The sequence below is a fragment of the Lissotriton helveticus genome, chromosome 12 (genome assembly GCF_964261635.1).
Source record: "Lissotriton helveticus chromosome 12, aLisHel1.1, whole genome shotgun sequence".
Lineage (NCBI taxonomy): Eukaryota > Metazoa > Chordata > Amphibia > Caudata > Salamandridae > Lissotriton > Lissotriton helveticus.
The window spans coordinates 725646359-725658640 of NC_136073.1; the positions used below are offsets into that span (position 1 = coordinate 725646359).

The 12282-nt window shown below is 40.5% G+C and overlaps 1 protein-coding gene across 1 annotated transcript in view; it reads left to right on the forward strand.

Annotated features, from left to right (window-relative positions):
* LOC144798113 (tyrosine-protein kinase Fer-like) overlaps positions 1–12282 on the forward strand; it is a 138367-nt gene that overhangs the window by 88084 nt on the left and 38001 nt on the right. Inside the window, exons 7-10 of the mRNA XM_078668872.1 lie at positions 1818–1912; positions 3068–3191; positions 4890–5047; positions 5177–5299. Of these exons, the coding sequence (XP_078524998.1) occupies positions 1818–1912; positions 3068–3191; positions 4890–5047; positions 5177–5299 (500 nt within the window). The remainder of the gene's footprint in view (positions 1–1817; positions 1913–3067; positions 3192–4889; positions 5048–5176; positions 5300–12282) is intronic.

Sequence of the window (12282 nt, forward strand, 5' to 3'; positions counted from 1 at the left end):
CCACATAGTCCCGAACAGTCCCAGACAGTAAGTGAAGGTAGAATGAAGTAAAGGAGATCAGTTGCAGGTACGAAGAGCCACATAAAGGTGGTCGAAGTATGGACACTGCTATTTCTCTCTGTCTCTTAAGAAATCATAGATTTTAAAATCTGAAAATAGGAATATTTCAAAGAGGAAACTTGCCATTTTTCGACTTCCATTGCAGTGCGTTGGGGGTAGGAGCTATTTACATATAGACTAACGCGTCAAGTGACCGGTTTTGCTGCAAAGTGTTTAAGATCCAATTTCCAAAATGTAGGGTTCTTAGGTCATATTTAGGTGCTGATTAGGATCTTGGTGGACAGGTTACTCCATAGGATATAATGAGATTAAAATGTTGGTGGACGGAATATCCGTCACCTTTGTGACGTAGTACTCCTTCTGCCAAGATCGTCATCAGGCCCTTGATGTTTCTTCATTGCAATTCGAATTCCTCATTTTGGTTTCTTCAAAATTTTTGGTCATGGGTTAAAAAAGAAAAGAGGAGTTGTGACATTTGAGGTTGAGAGACTACATGGCATTTGAATGTACAAATGTCAATTTCCATTCCGACTGTGGAGTACTCTGTGCCTGTATTAACATGCTTATAGATGCACTGAGATTTTCACTCTCTGTACAAGATAAGCCCTCTGCTCAATATGCTGCTGTTTAATCACTGTTCAGAAGTGCCACATGCAGCATCAATGGGCAGTTACATTTTTGTTCAAGTAGGCGTTGGTGTTTAAGTAGGCGTGGGTGCACCTAACTGCTGAGATCATGTACAGTTGCACATGTAAAAACAATGAATACTCCATTACCACAGTTATTTTAAGACTCATGAAAACAGGAAAGTATAACAAACGTTTTACGTACTGAAATCCTCATTAAATATGTATTAGCAACCTATGGATGAATATAACAAGCTGTCATTCCTAGGAGTTTCCAACGTCAGAATGAGGGATAACATACAGAGTTATGGCAACCACATTGCGCATATTTTCCCCTTGCCTTGGCCTTGTTCTGGCTTTGGAAATTGTTGGAAGTAATATGTGCACGGGAAACATCAAGAGGTACCATAATACTGCATAACTTGGGGTAGTGGCATTAAGCAAAAATCAGGCCTGCATCAATTCTGGTTTTCCTTCACAAATCAGAATTAGGGGTAATGTGTCTCGGGTCCTACAGCTGGTAGCAAATCTGAGAAGAGCCATTTGAAACCAGTCTTCCAAAGAACTAAATAGCTGATAAGTTCAGCAGTGTGGAACCAAGTACTGGTGCATTTTGGCCTAATATTTACAAAAATTATGCATGGGCTCTTTTGCAATGTAATGCAACATAAACTATGACATCAATTCACTAACCAATTTGAAGGTTCATGGGCTCATCACTAAATTGTTTTGTGTCTTGCGACCACTTGTGCCAGCTCATTAAATAAGGGCTTCTAAGCCCTAAGTTAGCACCCGGCTCTTTATTATAACTGCATTTGACTCTCCACTGACTCATGATCGACTTGTGTCAAAATCATCATCATAGGGCACTAATCAGACAAAGGTTATGCACCACTTGCCCCCCACTCAGTGAACATGGTATGAATCCAGTCAGGATAGCCTATTTACCATTGGGATATGTGGGTCAATTTCCCTTAATCCTGCAGGGGAAATTGACGATGGTTGCCACCATAAAATGGAAATGGCTTCAAATTCCTTTGGTTCTTGATCATTTTGATGGCAGAAGACTTAGAATGGTCCCAATAATATGGCTTCCTGACAATACTTAATGCCTCCCTATTCCATTCTTAGGATCCTGAGGCAATATGATCACCCCAACATTGTCAAACTTATTGGCGTCTGTGCTTGGAAGCAACCCATCTACATCATCATGGAGCTGGTCACAGGTTAGTGGGGGATATGTTATCCATGACTGAGGCCCTGCAGGACTGAAAGGTGACTATTTAAAGCACTGGATTGAGAAGCAGTTGAAGATGAGTTCAAGTCATGTTTTGCTTAGTTAACCTCTGTGGACAACCAGCATGATGCTTTGTACCTCAACATGTTGGCTAAATAGCCAGAATTTTGGTTTGTTAATCTAATGGCACTATAATTTCCCAATATGTTTGTTGAGAAGGTACATGATGAGGAATTGAGAATACTACCTACATTCGATGATGAAGTGATATTTACCCGGGGGGGCAGGGTTCGAGTCTCGGCAATGACGCTGAACATCCTGTGTTTCTGGGCATATCACTTAATCTCTCCGTGCCTAACAAAAAAAGATTGTGTCCTCATGTAATGCAACTGGTGCAATGTAAAGCGCTCTGATACACGTTTCGGGTCAAGTTTGCGCTATATAAAACTCTGTACTGCAATCTCAGGGAAATTAGATCGAAATATCAAACCTTTTGTAAGAAAAAAATAAAGGAAGGAAACAGTAAATAAACAGGGACATGGGGTACAGGAAATAACTAAGATAAAGTGAAAAGGTAGAAGAAATGCAAATGGAAGAAGTAATGAGGGCATGATGGGTCAATTTAATGAAGAAATGACAATGAGCTCCCTCAGCAAGAAGAACAGGAAGCTTGTCAAGAAAGAAAAACGTCAACCCTTTCAGAGGGGAAAAAAGGGGAAAATAAAACAGGAGCCATTAAGTGCACTCCTCACCCCCCTCCCCCTCCCAAACTAAAAAGGAAACAAATATTTTTGGGGGTTACCCAAAAAGTTTTTGATAAAAAAAGTTAAAGCTCAGGTATTAATCACCCAGAGACAAATGTCACAAGATTGCTTGTATAGTTATTCATATTATTGTTGTTGTTATATGATATTATTATAATTTAACATTTTTGCTAGTTTAGTCACTTTATACCGTTATGCTTGAGAATTCTCTCATTGTAGATTCCTACCTCCAGCAATACAAAGTTTAAAATGTCATGTTTGATTCTACTTCCAATATTAATATATCAATATCATTTTAATATTCTTTTAAAGTATTCATCTATGGCAACAAGATTTTCAGAAGTAAGGTTTTTCTTCCATTTGTTGTGATTTTGATTTAGGTGGGGATTTCTTGTCTTATCTCCGGCGTGAAGTGAAACGTCTCTGGGTAAAAGATTTACTGAGGTTTGCAGAACAAGTTGCAGCAGGAATGGCTTATCTGGAGAGCAAGCACTGCATACACAGGTATTGGAGTCCATGAGGAAGTTGGCCCCAGAGAAGGTGCTGGGCACATTGCAAAGGCGCTTGTAGAGACAGCTTCCATACAGATGAGCAGTATAGTTAGCTCACTGGGGACTGTATTCATTACGGATCAAAGAAAAAAACCAAGGAGTACTTGGAAGTAGTTCATTATGACCCATAAACTAAAATGCATTTGGGTTTTGTGTTATATCTCTTGTGGGAACCAAATTATGTCATCATTGCCTAACATATACAGCAAGAAAGGCAACTCAAGTGACATAAGGTGGTACATTTTGAGTCAATGATACTTTTCTATGTTGTCATTTTAACACTTTTAATACAGACATGAATACTGTATGGTCAAATGCTTTACCTTATTAGTACCATTTTAACACATAAATACAGAAATCAGTTTCTGAAATGTGACCAGTTAACATCTGCAGAGTGTCAAGTACTGAATGTCACCACATTAGGCTTTTGTAGTGACTTTTAATTGGTTTGAGCTACTAAACATTTTGTGTTGAAATTTGTAAATTGTGCAGCAGATAGTAAATAATGTGGCAAGTATTACAAACACATAATTAGAATTGAATAACTGTGGCCCTTTTTACAGGCAATTACATTTGATACAACATTGCAATTGCTTTACCTTACTTGCACTATTAAAAGAATGTAGAATCTTCCTTTTTTGTGTAGCCTTTCTACAAGTGGTAGAACAGTCAGATCCAAAAAAGATAAGCTAAGTATCGCAGGAGGTGAACCCGATCCTTGAATGTAAGAACAAGAGGATAAACCCCCTAATATGCAGTTGTGGAATAGTTATCCAGTTGCCTTCAGCTCAAGTTTTAAATTCTAACTTGCATTTTTGCATGCACATTGTGCATCACTTGCATTACATTGCAGCCAGATTGTTGGAAAACATTATATTTTTCACTTACTATATAACAACACCAATCACATCACTGACAACTACAATAATACACAACACTTACATTAATAAACAAATATCATCATTTTTGTATGTTAATGAGTTTTGTTGGCTTACAGTTAAACATTGCCCCATGCCATTCCTCTCCAATAAAGATCTCGCCCCCACTCTTCACTTCTCTGTAAAACACTGCAACTCTTGTTCTCGCAGTTTCTGCACAATCCTCAGTTGTTCTGCTTAATGCTTTCTTGGCTTGGAATGTGAAGTATCAGTAAATTGCTAGCCCCTCACACTTCACAGGAAATTGAAGTGTATCTGGTCTCCTACATTGAATCCAGACTCCCTTCCATAACTCAGTGCAAAGAGAACTCCCTGCATGGGGATAAACAAATAAAGGCACCTCAATTTTTTTTTTTTTAAACTGTAAAAAGTTCCCACTTTTTTTCACAGAAAGCAATGAAGTTGCAAGACAATACGTGAATTTGTTAACAGCATTTAGGGTCATACTAAAAAGCAGCATCAATGTCACAGAAAAAAAGCAATTTGGTAATTATGAAGAATTGCCATCCTACTGCTTCCTTCAGCCCCTAACTAGTATTTCTTTATAGACTGAGAGGTTTATCCTTGCTTCCTGCCCCAGTGTCTTCTAAGAGTAAATTTTTGATCCACACAATACAAGCGATAATAGTGACCTTTCTTGAATTACATCTGTAGATACTCTAAATTGGATTACGCCCTTCATCTAATTTTTATTTTATATTCTACGTTTAAAGGGATCTAGCAGCCAGGAATGTGTTGGTTGGAGCAAGCAATGTCCTGAAGATCAGTGACTTTGGCATGTCCCGGCAGGAGGAGGATGGAGTCTACTCTTCCACCGGAGGCCTGAAGCATATACCGATCAAGTGGACTGCGCCAGAGGCCTTGAAATTCGGTCAGCAGTGACGCATACCTTTTCTTTCAGGGTGCAGTTGAAAAGGATGTTGTTCTTGTGTTAGATGCGACCTTGTTACTGACAGTTTTTTGCCAAGGTAGCTGAAACCCTTCTCTTGTTTTTGGACAGGGCGATATTCGACTGAGAGTGACGTATGGAGTTATGGGATTTTGCTGTGGGAGATCTTCACCTTTGGAGCAGCACCCTACACAGGGTTGTCCAACCGGCAAGCCCAAAACCAAGTAGAAAGAGGTAAAAATGAATGGCTGAAAATGTGCTCTTCCAACTCTGACAAACCTTGTCTACCAGTCTTAAGTATTTTACTATAAAGAAATAACATTTTTGACCGTGTTCGCGCCCTCCTATTGGTTATGAAAAATTGAATGCTCTGTTCTCAAGCATATATCCTAATTTTGTATAGAAAAATTCTAATAAGCTGCACTGCTATGTGTAGCATAGGGAAATGTTTCTTTGTTTCATTTAGATTTCATTGGAAGCCCTTGAAGTGAATTGAGCATTCCAAGCACTGTTATTCACTGCACTACCGTCACAATAGGGACATCTTAAGAGTTTCTGAGGCTGTTAGTGTTGACTTTTTATGGGTCTCCATATTCATAATATTTAGACTTAATGGGCGATGAAAAATGAAAAGAAATAGAAGCAAGCTGAAGAGTCAAGCAGTGTACGCAGAAAAAAGATAAGAATGGTAGATATTTAGGGGTTGTGTTTAATCTATCGTTTTCAGACCATGTGGCCTTTATTCCAACATTCTGTTCACTACACATTTTATAAAAAAAAAAATACACAACACACTACACCTTTTTTTGAGGAAGATATATTCAGATTTAATTTTTTCCTGCTTGGTCTTGCAGCACTAGATGCATCTGGTTTACATGAATATCATGAAGCTGTGCATTCTTACATTGACAGGGCCTGTAGTTTCCTAACAGCTGTCAAAATATGTGCAATTCATATGATTATGGAGACTCTGCCTTGCATTTCTTACAGTAATTGTAGTACAGACATACACCCATGGAGCCAGATGGTCCTGAACAGTTAATATCACATAAGCAGCCTGTAATGTTTTGGTTTGTAGTTCCTGTATCAGAGGCCATCAGTTTGAATGGATTTGAATTCCTGATCCAGTTGGTAGAAGAAGTTACCCACCAATTTGGGAATCTGAGTGATACAAAAGCATAAGGTTTTTCAGCAAATAGTATTACACTGGATTTTTCGTTAGACACATTTCCAAATTGAAACCTGTAGTATTCCAAGCCCTGAAAAGGACCTGAAAATGATAAATTATTTGATGTTGGTGGGATAACACTGAGTTTCCCCGGAAACTCCCCATTCCATCAGGGACATTCTGTAATGTGACATTTCTTAAAAGTACCAACCTTATTGTCCCACACCTGGGTGTGTGAGAACTCTTCTTCACGGTGAGACTGACAAGAATTCAAAGGTTCTCTGTTTTTTACCCTCTGTAAAGCTGAGCCCATAACAGAGCAAAAACACAGACAGCATACTCTCAATCTGTGGACCCTGAATTTCAGGAGGTTAGTATTAGCGATGGTATTCGAGAAGGAAACACTCAACTAGCTCTTTACATATGTATTGTATTCACACGTGTATACAATAACATATATATATATATATATATACAAATTAATTAATATATATATATTAATTAATTAATTTATTTGAAAGGTTTTATATAGTGCTAGCTAACATATACACGTGTGTGTATGTTTGTGTGTGTATGTATATATATATATATAGAAGGACTGCAGTGTTGGAGTCATTGCACCCCACGCTGGGCTAACTGGATTCCCGGTTCTGCCCCTGCAAAATGGACTGCCGGAACTTTGAGGTTGGTGCAGTATGGGGAGCGGAGGAGGTATCTGCCTTGCAATTTTTAGGTGACATTGGCCTGCTCATTTTTTATCTACCCCCGTTGCTTTACCAGACCTGCCTACAGCACTCTGGGACTTGTGGTATTGATGCATTGGACGTCCCACATGGTGTCAACAGCAGCAAATTACATCACGTGCTTTTTGGGGGCGGAGCTGTTTTTCACCCACAGGAGGGGACTAGGTATTTAAAAGCGGTATTGCTGCCCACCTCCTGTATAAACCATTTGGCGCTGACGAAGGCTCATTCCATGCCGAAATGCATTCGCCCTTAATTTGGTTTTACTTGGCAATAAAGATCCCTCCACAGACTCCCCTTTGTGGCCTCTACTTCTTGCCTACGGAGAGTATTGTATTCATTTATTCAGCGCGAGTGCCAGTAACGCGCTTTGGAGGCCCCTGCACTACTAAGTGGTCCCGGTCAAGCTGGTTTCTGCCTCGGTGGATTTGTCTGTGCTCAGGGTTCTGGGAAGACTGGGAACCCACCCTCGGATCCGGCAAGAATGTATTGTAGGGTCATCACTATGGACCTAGGAATACTATGAGGAGAAGGAGCTTATGAGATATCAACACATTGCCCACTTGGGTGAGATTAGAAATTATTCTGGTTTTACCTCTATTTTCCCTGTATGTAACTGTGATGCTGATGGGTCACACATAACTATTATGCAAGATGACTATGTATTCCATTTTGAATGATGCTCAATTTGCGCTTACTTAATGCAGCAATATGTGGAGATGGCAGCATGACAAAATAATGGAATGGTTATTGGTGTGCACAAAATTTGGTATGCATTAATATAAAATATAAATTATAGCTTGCAAGGGACATATATTAAGGATTGTTATACCTGCCAATCACGTGGATCATAATATATTTGTAGGTTGATATGAATACAGGCATCTGTAAGGCGCTACAAGTGCTAACATGGCCGACTCAGTTTAGGCTTCATTAAATTTTTATGTATGATTTGCCCATTTTCTATGTCACTGTTTCACTTTAAATGATTGCCGGTAGCAAAACATACCCACCCGTGAGCAAGGCGTGGAAGATGCCGAATCGCGTTGGGTTTATTTTGGCATTGAGTAATAAACTCTATAACATTTCATTGGATCGTTTATCATTGCTGGATGGGAATGCGCGTTCCGTGTTTTTTGAAGCCATTGGAGGTGTTTCGAAACTGCTGAACGGAATTCCTCCAAATTTGGCAGACGACTAAATGTTGATCCAAAAAATTTGCTTTTTATTTTTTGGTGCATATCTGTTCAGCAGTTTTTGAGAAATTAGGGCTCAAAAGTATGTATATTTCACACCACAGATCCTTTGCTGTGGATCGGCAAAGTGAATTATGCAGACTGGTTGGCTTGCCACAACTTGAGCCGTAAGTTGTGGCTGCCTTCTTAGGACTCTGTCCTCGGTCCCTGTGTCCTCAAAAAATAAACTAATATGTGTGCAAGGGGACCGGGTAGAGATACCCTGACCCCCCTGGATAAGTTGGGTTGCGTAACAATAGGACCCCCTGTCTTTGAAATGGTAAAAGTATGTTTTGTGTCCATTTGTTGGCTCCACTGAGCCATCACAGCACTCAGCGCACTCCCATGAGGCATTCGCGGATTCAAAACACCATTTTTAAAAACACACACAAACACACATAGAGAAATTCATTTGCCCACTCAACCCCACAAACACCCACACAACCCCACACTCACACAGACACAACCCTACTCACACACAACCCCTCACATATATATATATATATATATATATATATATATATATATATATATATATATATATATATATATATATATATATATATATATATTTAATCTAGTGATGTTTACCAATAGGTAGTTCTAGTTAGGTCTGCTTTTCTACAGACAAAGCGTTTTTTGGTTTGCTGTAACTTTGGCTCCGTTTGACGAATCTTCACAAAACTTTCCACCTCAACTACTCCCTGGAAAGTTTTCAGATGATCCGTCCAGTGGGGGACGAAAAATCTCAATGCATTTTCCAAAGACTTCTTAAAGACAGGTTATAGCAAAAACTGTTGAACGGAATTACAAAAAATTCGTCATGAAGCTAGATCTGGGTTCGCGGATTGGGATTTTTGGGATTTGTTGTAAATCCGTTCAGTAGTTTTTGAGATATTAAGGATAAAAAATAATTATATGTTTTGGCAGTTGGGCTCACAAGAGTCCTGCAGGTGTTCCACGAGAGGGCAAAATCAAAAATGGAGCACTGTGATTGGTCAAGAGGCCGTTTTTCCGTGAGGCTTCACGCACTAGTGGGAGCGAGAGGTTCCCGTGAGTCCTGCAAGAGCGAGCTCCCTGATTTGCTGGCTGTTGCAATGTAGAAATTAAATGGCTCTATAGGTTGGTTGTTGGCGCACTACTATTTCGGTTGAAGTTGTTTGGACGTTGTGCCGTGCTCCGGGGTATCACTCTTCGATATGAGTGTAATGATGTGTATCAAAATGGAAGCATCCCCAAAACCATTGGGGAATGTCCCCTGGGCACTGGATCTGAAGTCCTTAAGAAAAGGTTTCTATTTTCAAGCACGATGTTATTCAAGAAATGTATAGAGTCTATTTGTTAATCTCCATTTTCACTTTTATTTGTAGAATCGAACGAGTTATCTCGGTTTTCTGAATTTTTGACTTCATGACATTCATAATAATCCTTATAAATTAAACCATATTTTAGAAATCCCAATGCATTTCGGCTGGGTAGCCTTCATCTGGGGACATTTTTACATGTGGCGATAATTCCAGGCTACAAGTGCTCCTGTGGCGTGAGGCGAAATTCAAATGAACAATCCATTGTGCTGGGTATTTATTTTGCGGTTCATCCGCTTTCCGGTCTCCGGAGTTTGTAATAGTTCTCTTGGGCGCCGGTCCGCATCCTCGTACCTCACGCCGGTCCACAAACTGAATGATGAAGGCTACCCAGCCGAAATGCATTGGGATTTCTAAAATGTGGTTTAATTCATAAGGATTATTATGAATGTCATGAAGTCAAAAATTCAGAAAACCGAGATAACTCGTTCGATTCTACAAATAAAAGTGAAAATGGAGATTAACAAATAGACTCTATACATTTCTTGAATAACATCGTGCTTGAAAATAGAAACCTTTTCTTAAGGACTTCAGATCCAGTGCCCAGGGGACATTCCCCAATGGTTTTGGGGATGCTTCCATTTTGAAATTAAATGGCTGCCATTACTGTTTACTGTGAAAAATTGGAGGTGTTGTGGAAATGAAGTTAAACAAGCATTTGCAATGCAATAGGTCTCGCATTAGGAAAGTTTGAGCTATTGGATTTGTAAATGACATTTTTTTATTTATGTGTTGGTTTTGAAAATAGCGAAATTAATAGCTTTGTCATTTACAATGCCAATAGTTTTAACTTTCACAAATGTGACACCTATAGCTTTTGTAATGCAATATGCGTTGTATTTTCACTAAAATCCAAGAACAGAAGTGAAATATTAACATCTTTTTTTGACATTTATAAGACAGACGTCATTGTTGTTCGAGTACTGTACGCTGGTGTTTGGATTCCTGTAAATCCCCAGTGTTGCAGGGTGCTTAAGAATTTTGTGATCACAGTGGTACTGTATTCCGTGCTGGGGGGGGGAGGAGAGAGAGAGAGAGAGGGGAGGAGAGAGAGAGAGAGAGAGGGGAGGAGAGAGAGAGAGAGAGAGGGGGGAGGGGAGGAGAGAGAGAGAGAGAGAGAGGGAGGGGAGGAGAGAGAGAGAGAGAGAGAGAGGGGGAGGGGAGGAGAGAGAGGGAGGGGAGGAGAGAGAGAGAGAGAGAGAGAGAGAGGAGGAGAGAGAGAGGGAGGGGAGGAGAGCGAGAGAGAGCGAGAGGGAGGGAGGGGAGGAGAGAGAGAGAGAGAGAGAGAGAGGGAGGGGAGGAGAGAGAGAGAGAGAGAGGGAGGGGAGGAGAGAGAGAGAGAGGGGAGGAGAGAGAGAGAGAGAGGAGAGAGAGAGGGGAGGAGAGAGAGGGAGGAGAGAGAGAGGGAGGGGAGTAGAGAGAGAGAGAGGGGGAGGAGAGAGAGAGAGAGAGAAAGAGAGAGAGAGATGGAGGGGAGGAGAGAGAGAGGGAGGGGAGGAGAGAGAGAGAAAGAGGGGAGGAGAGAGGGAGGGGAGGAGAGAGAGAGAGAGAGGGGAGGAGAGAGAGAGAGAGAGAGAGGGGAGGAGAGAGAGAGAGAGGGGGGAGGAGAGAGAGAGAGAGAGAGGAGGAGAGAGAGGGAAGGAGAGAGAGAGAGGAAGGGGAGGAGAGAGAGAGAGAGGGAGGGGAGGAGAGAGAGAGAGAGAGAGAGGGGAGGAGAGAGGGAGGGGAGGAGAGGGAGAGAGGGAGGGGAGGAGAGAGAGAGAGAGAGGGGAGGAGAGAGAGAGAGGGAGGAGAGAGAGGGGAGGAGAGAGAGAGAGAGAGAGAGAGAGAGAGAGAGAGAGAGAGAGAGAGAGAGAGAGAGAGAGAGAGAGAGGGAGGCGAGAGGGGAGGCGAGAGAGAGAGAGAGAGAGAGAGAGAAAAAGAGTTTTTGCCTCTTTCTTATATTGTGTTTTAATTTAACCAAAGAGGTCCTGTGATTACATTTTGGCTATTTACAATAGTAAAAAAAAAAAAAAAACAACACTTTATTCGATTTAGTTAAAAATCATAAAAGCATGCTACAATCAAGAACAAATTACAGAAGCATTAAAATTCATACAGTGGAAATTCATTATATATACAAATTTTAAAACAAAGCATTAAAATATTTACAAAATAAAATTACCGTATGTACGAACAATTTAACCTCTAGCTTGAACCCCAATATTACATTTTCATTCTCCTCCTCCTAATCCTAACAGCAGCAACAAGTTAGTTGGCCACACTAAACATAATCAAGGGTGATTCTAACATTTCTAAGTACAAAAGAGCTGGTTTTGCCTGTAAAAATGCTTTACATTTCAATATGGGGACCAGGTACTTCTGTCTAGGAGTATTAAAAAATGGACAGAACAACATAAGGTGCATATTGTCTTGTATGGAAAAGTTATCACACTTGCACACAGGTGCGTCCTCAGGCTTATGCCAGCTATGACTGTCACAAAGAACCATGTAGATCTGGTTAAAACGAAATTTAACCAGAAGCCACCTGTGGTAAGGGATATTTACAGCAGCAAGGTATGGTTGAATGGCTAAGCAAGTGATCGTCATAAAATGGGCTCTGACCGTGGGTTTAATTAGTTCATTTTCCTCTCGATCCATGCCCTTCAATTTGGAGAAGTTTAACTTGACCCAATCTAGGTCTGCCTTTTGTAACCCCAGAGGGGAG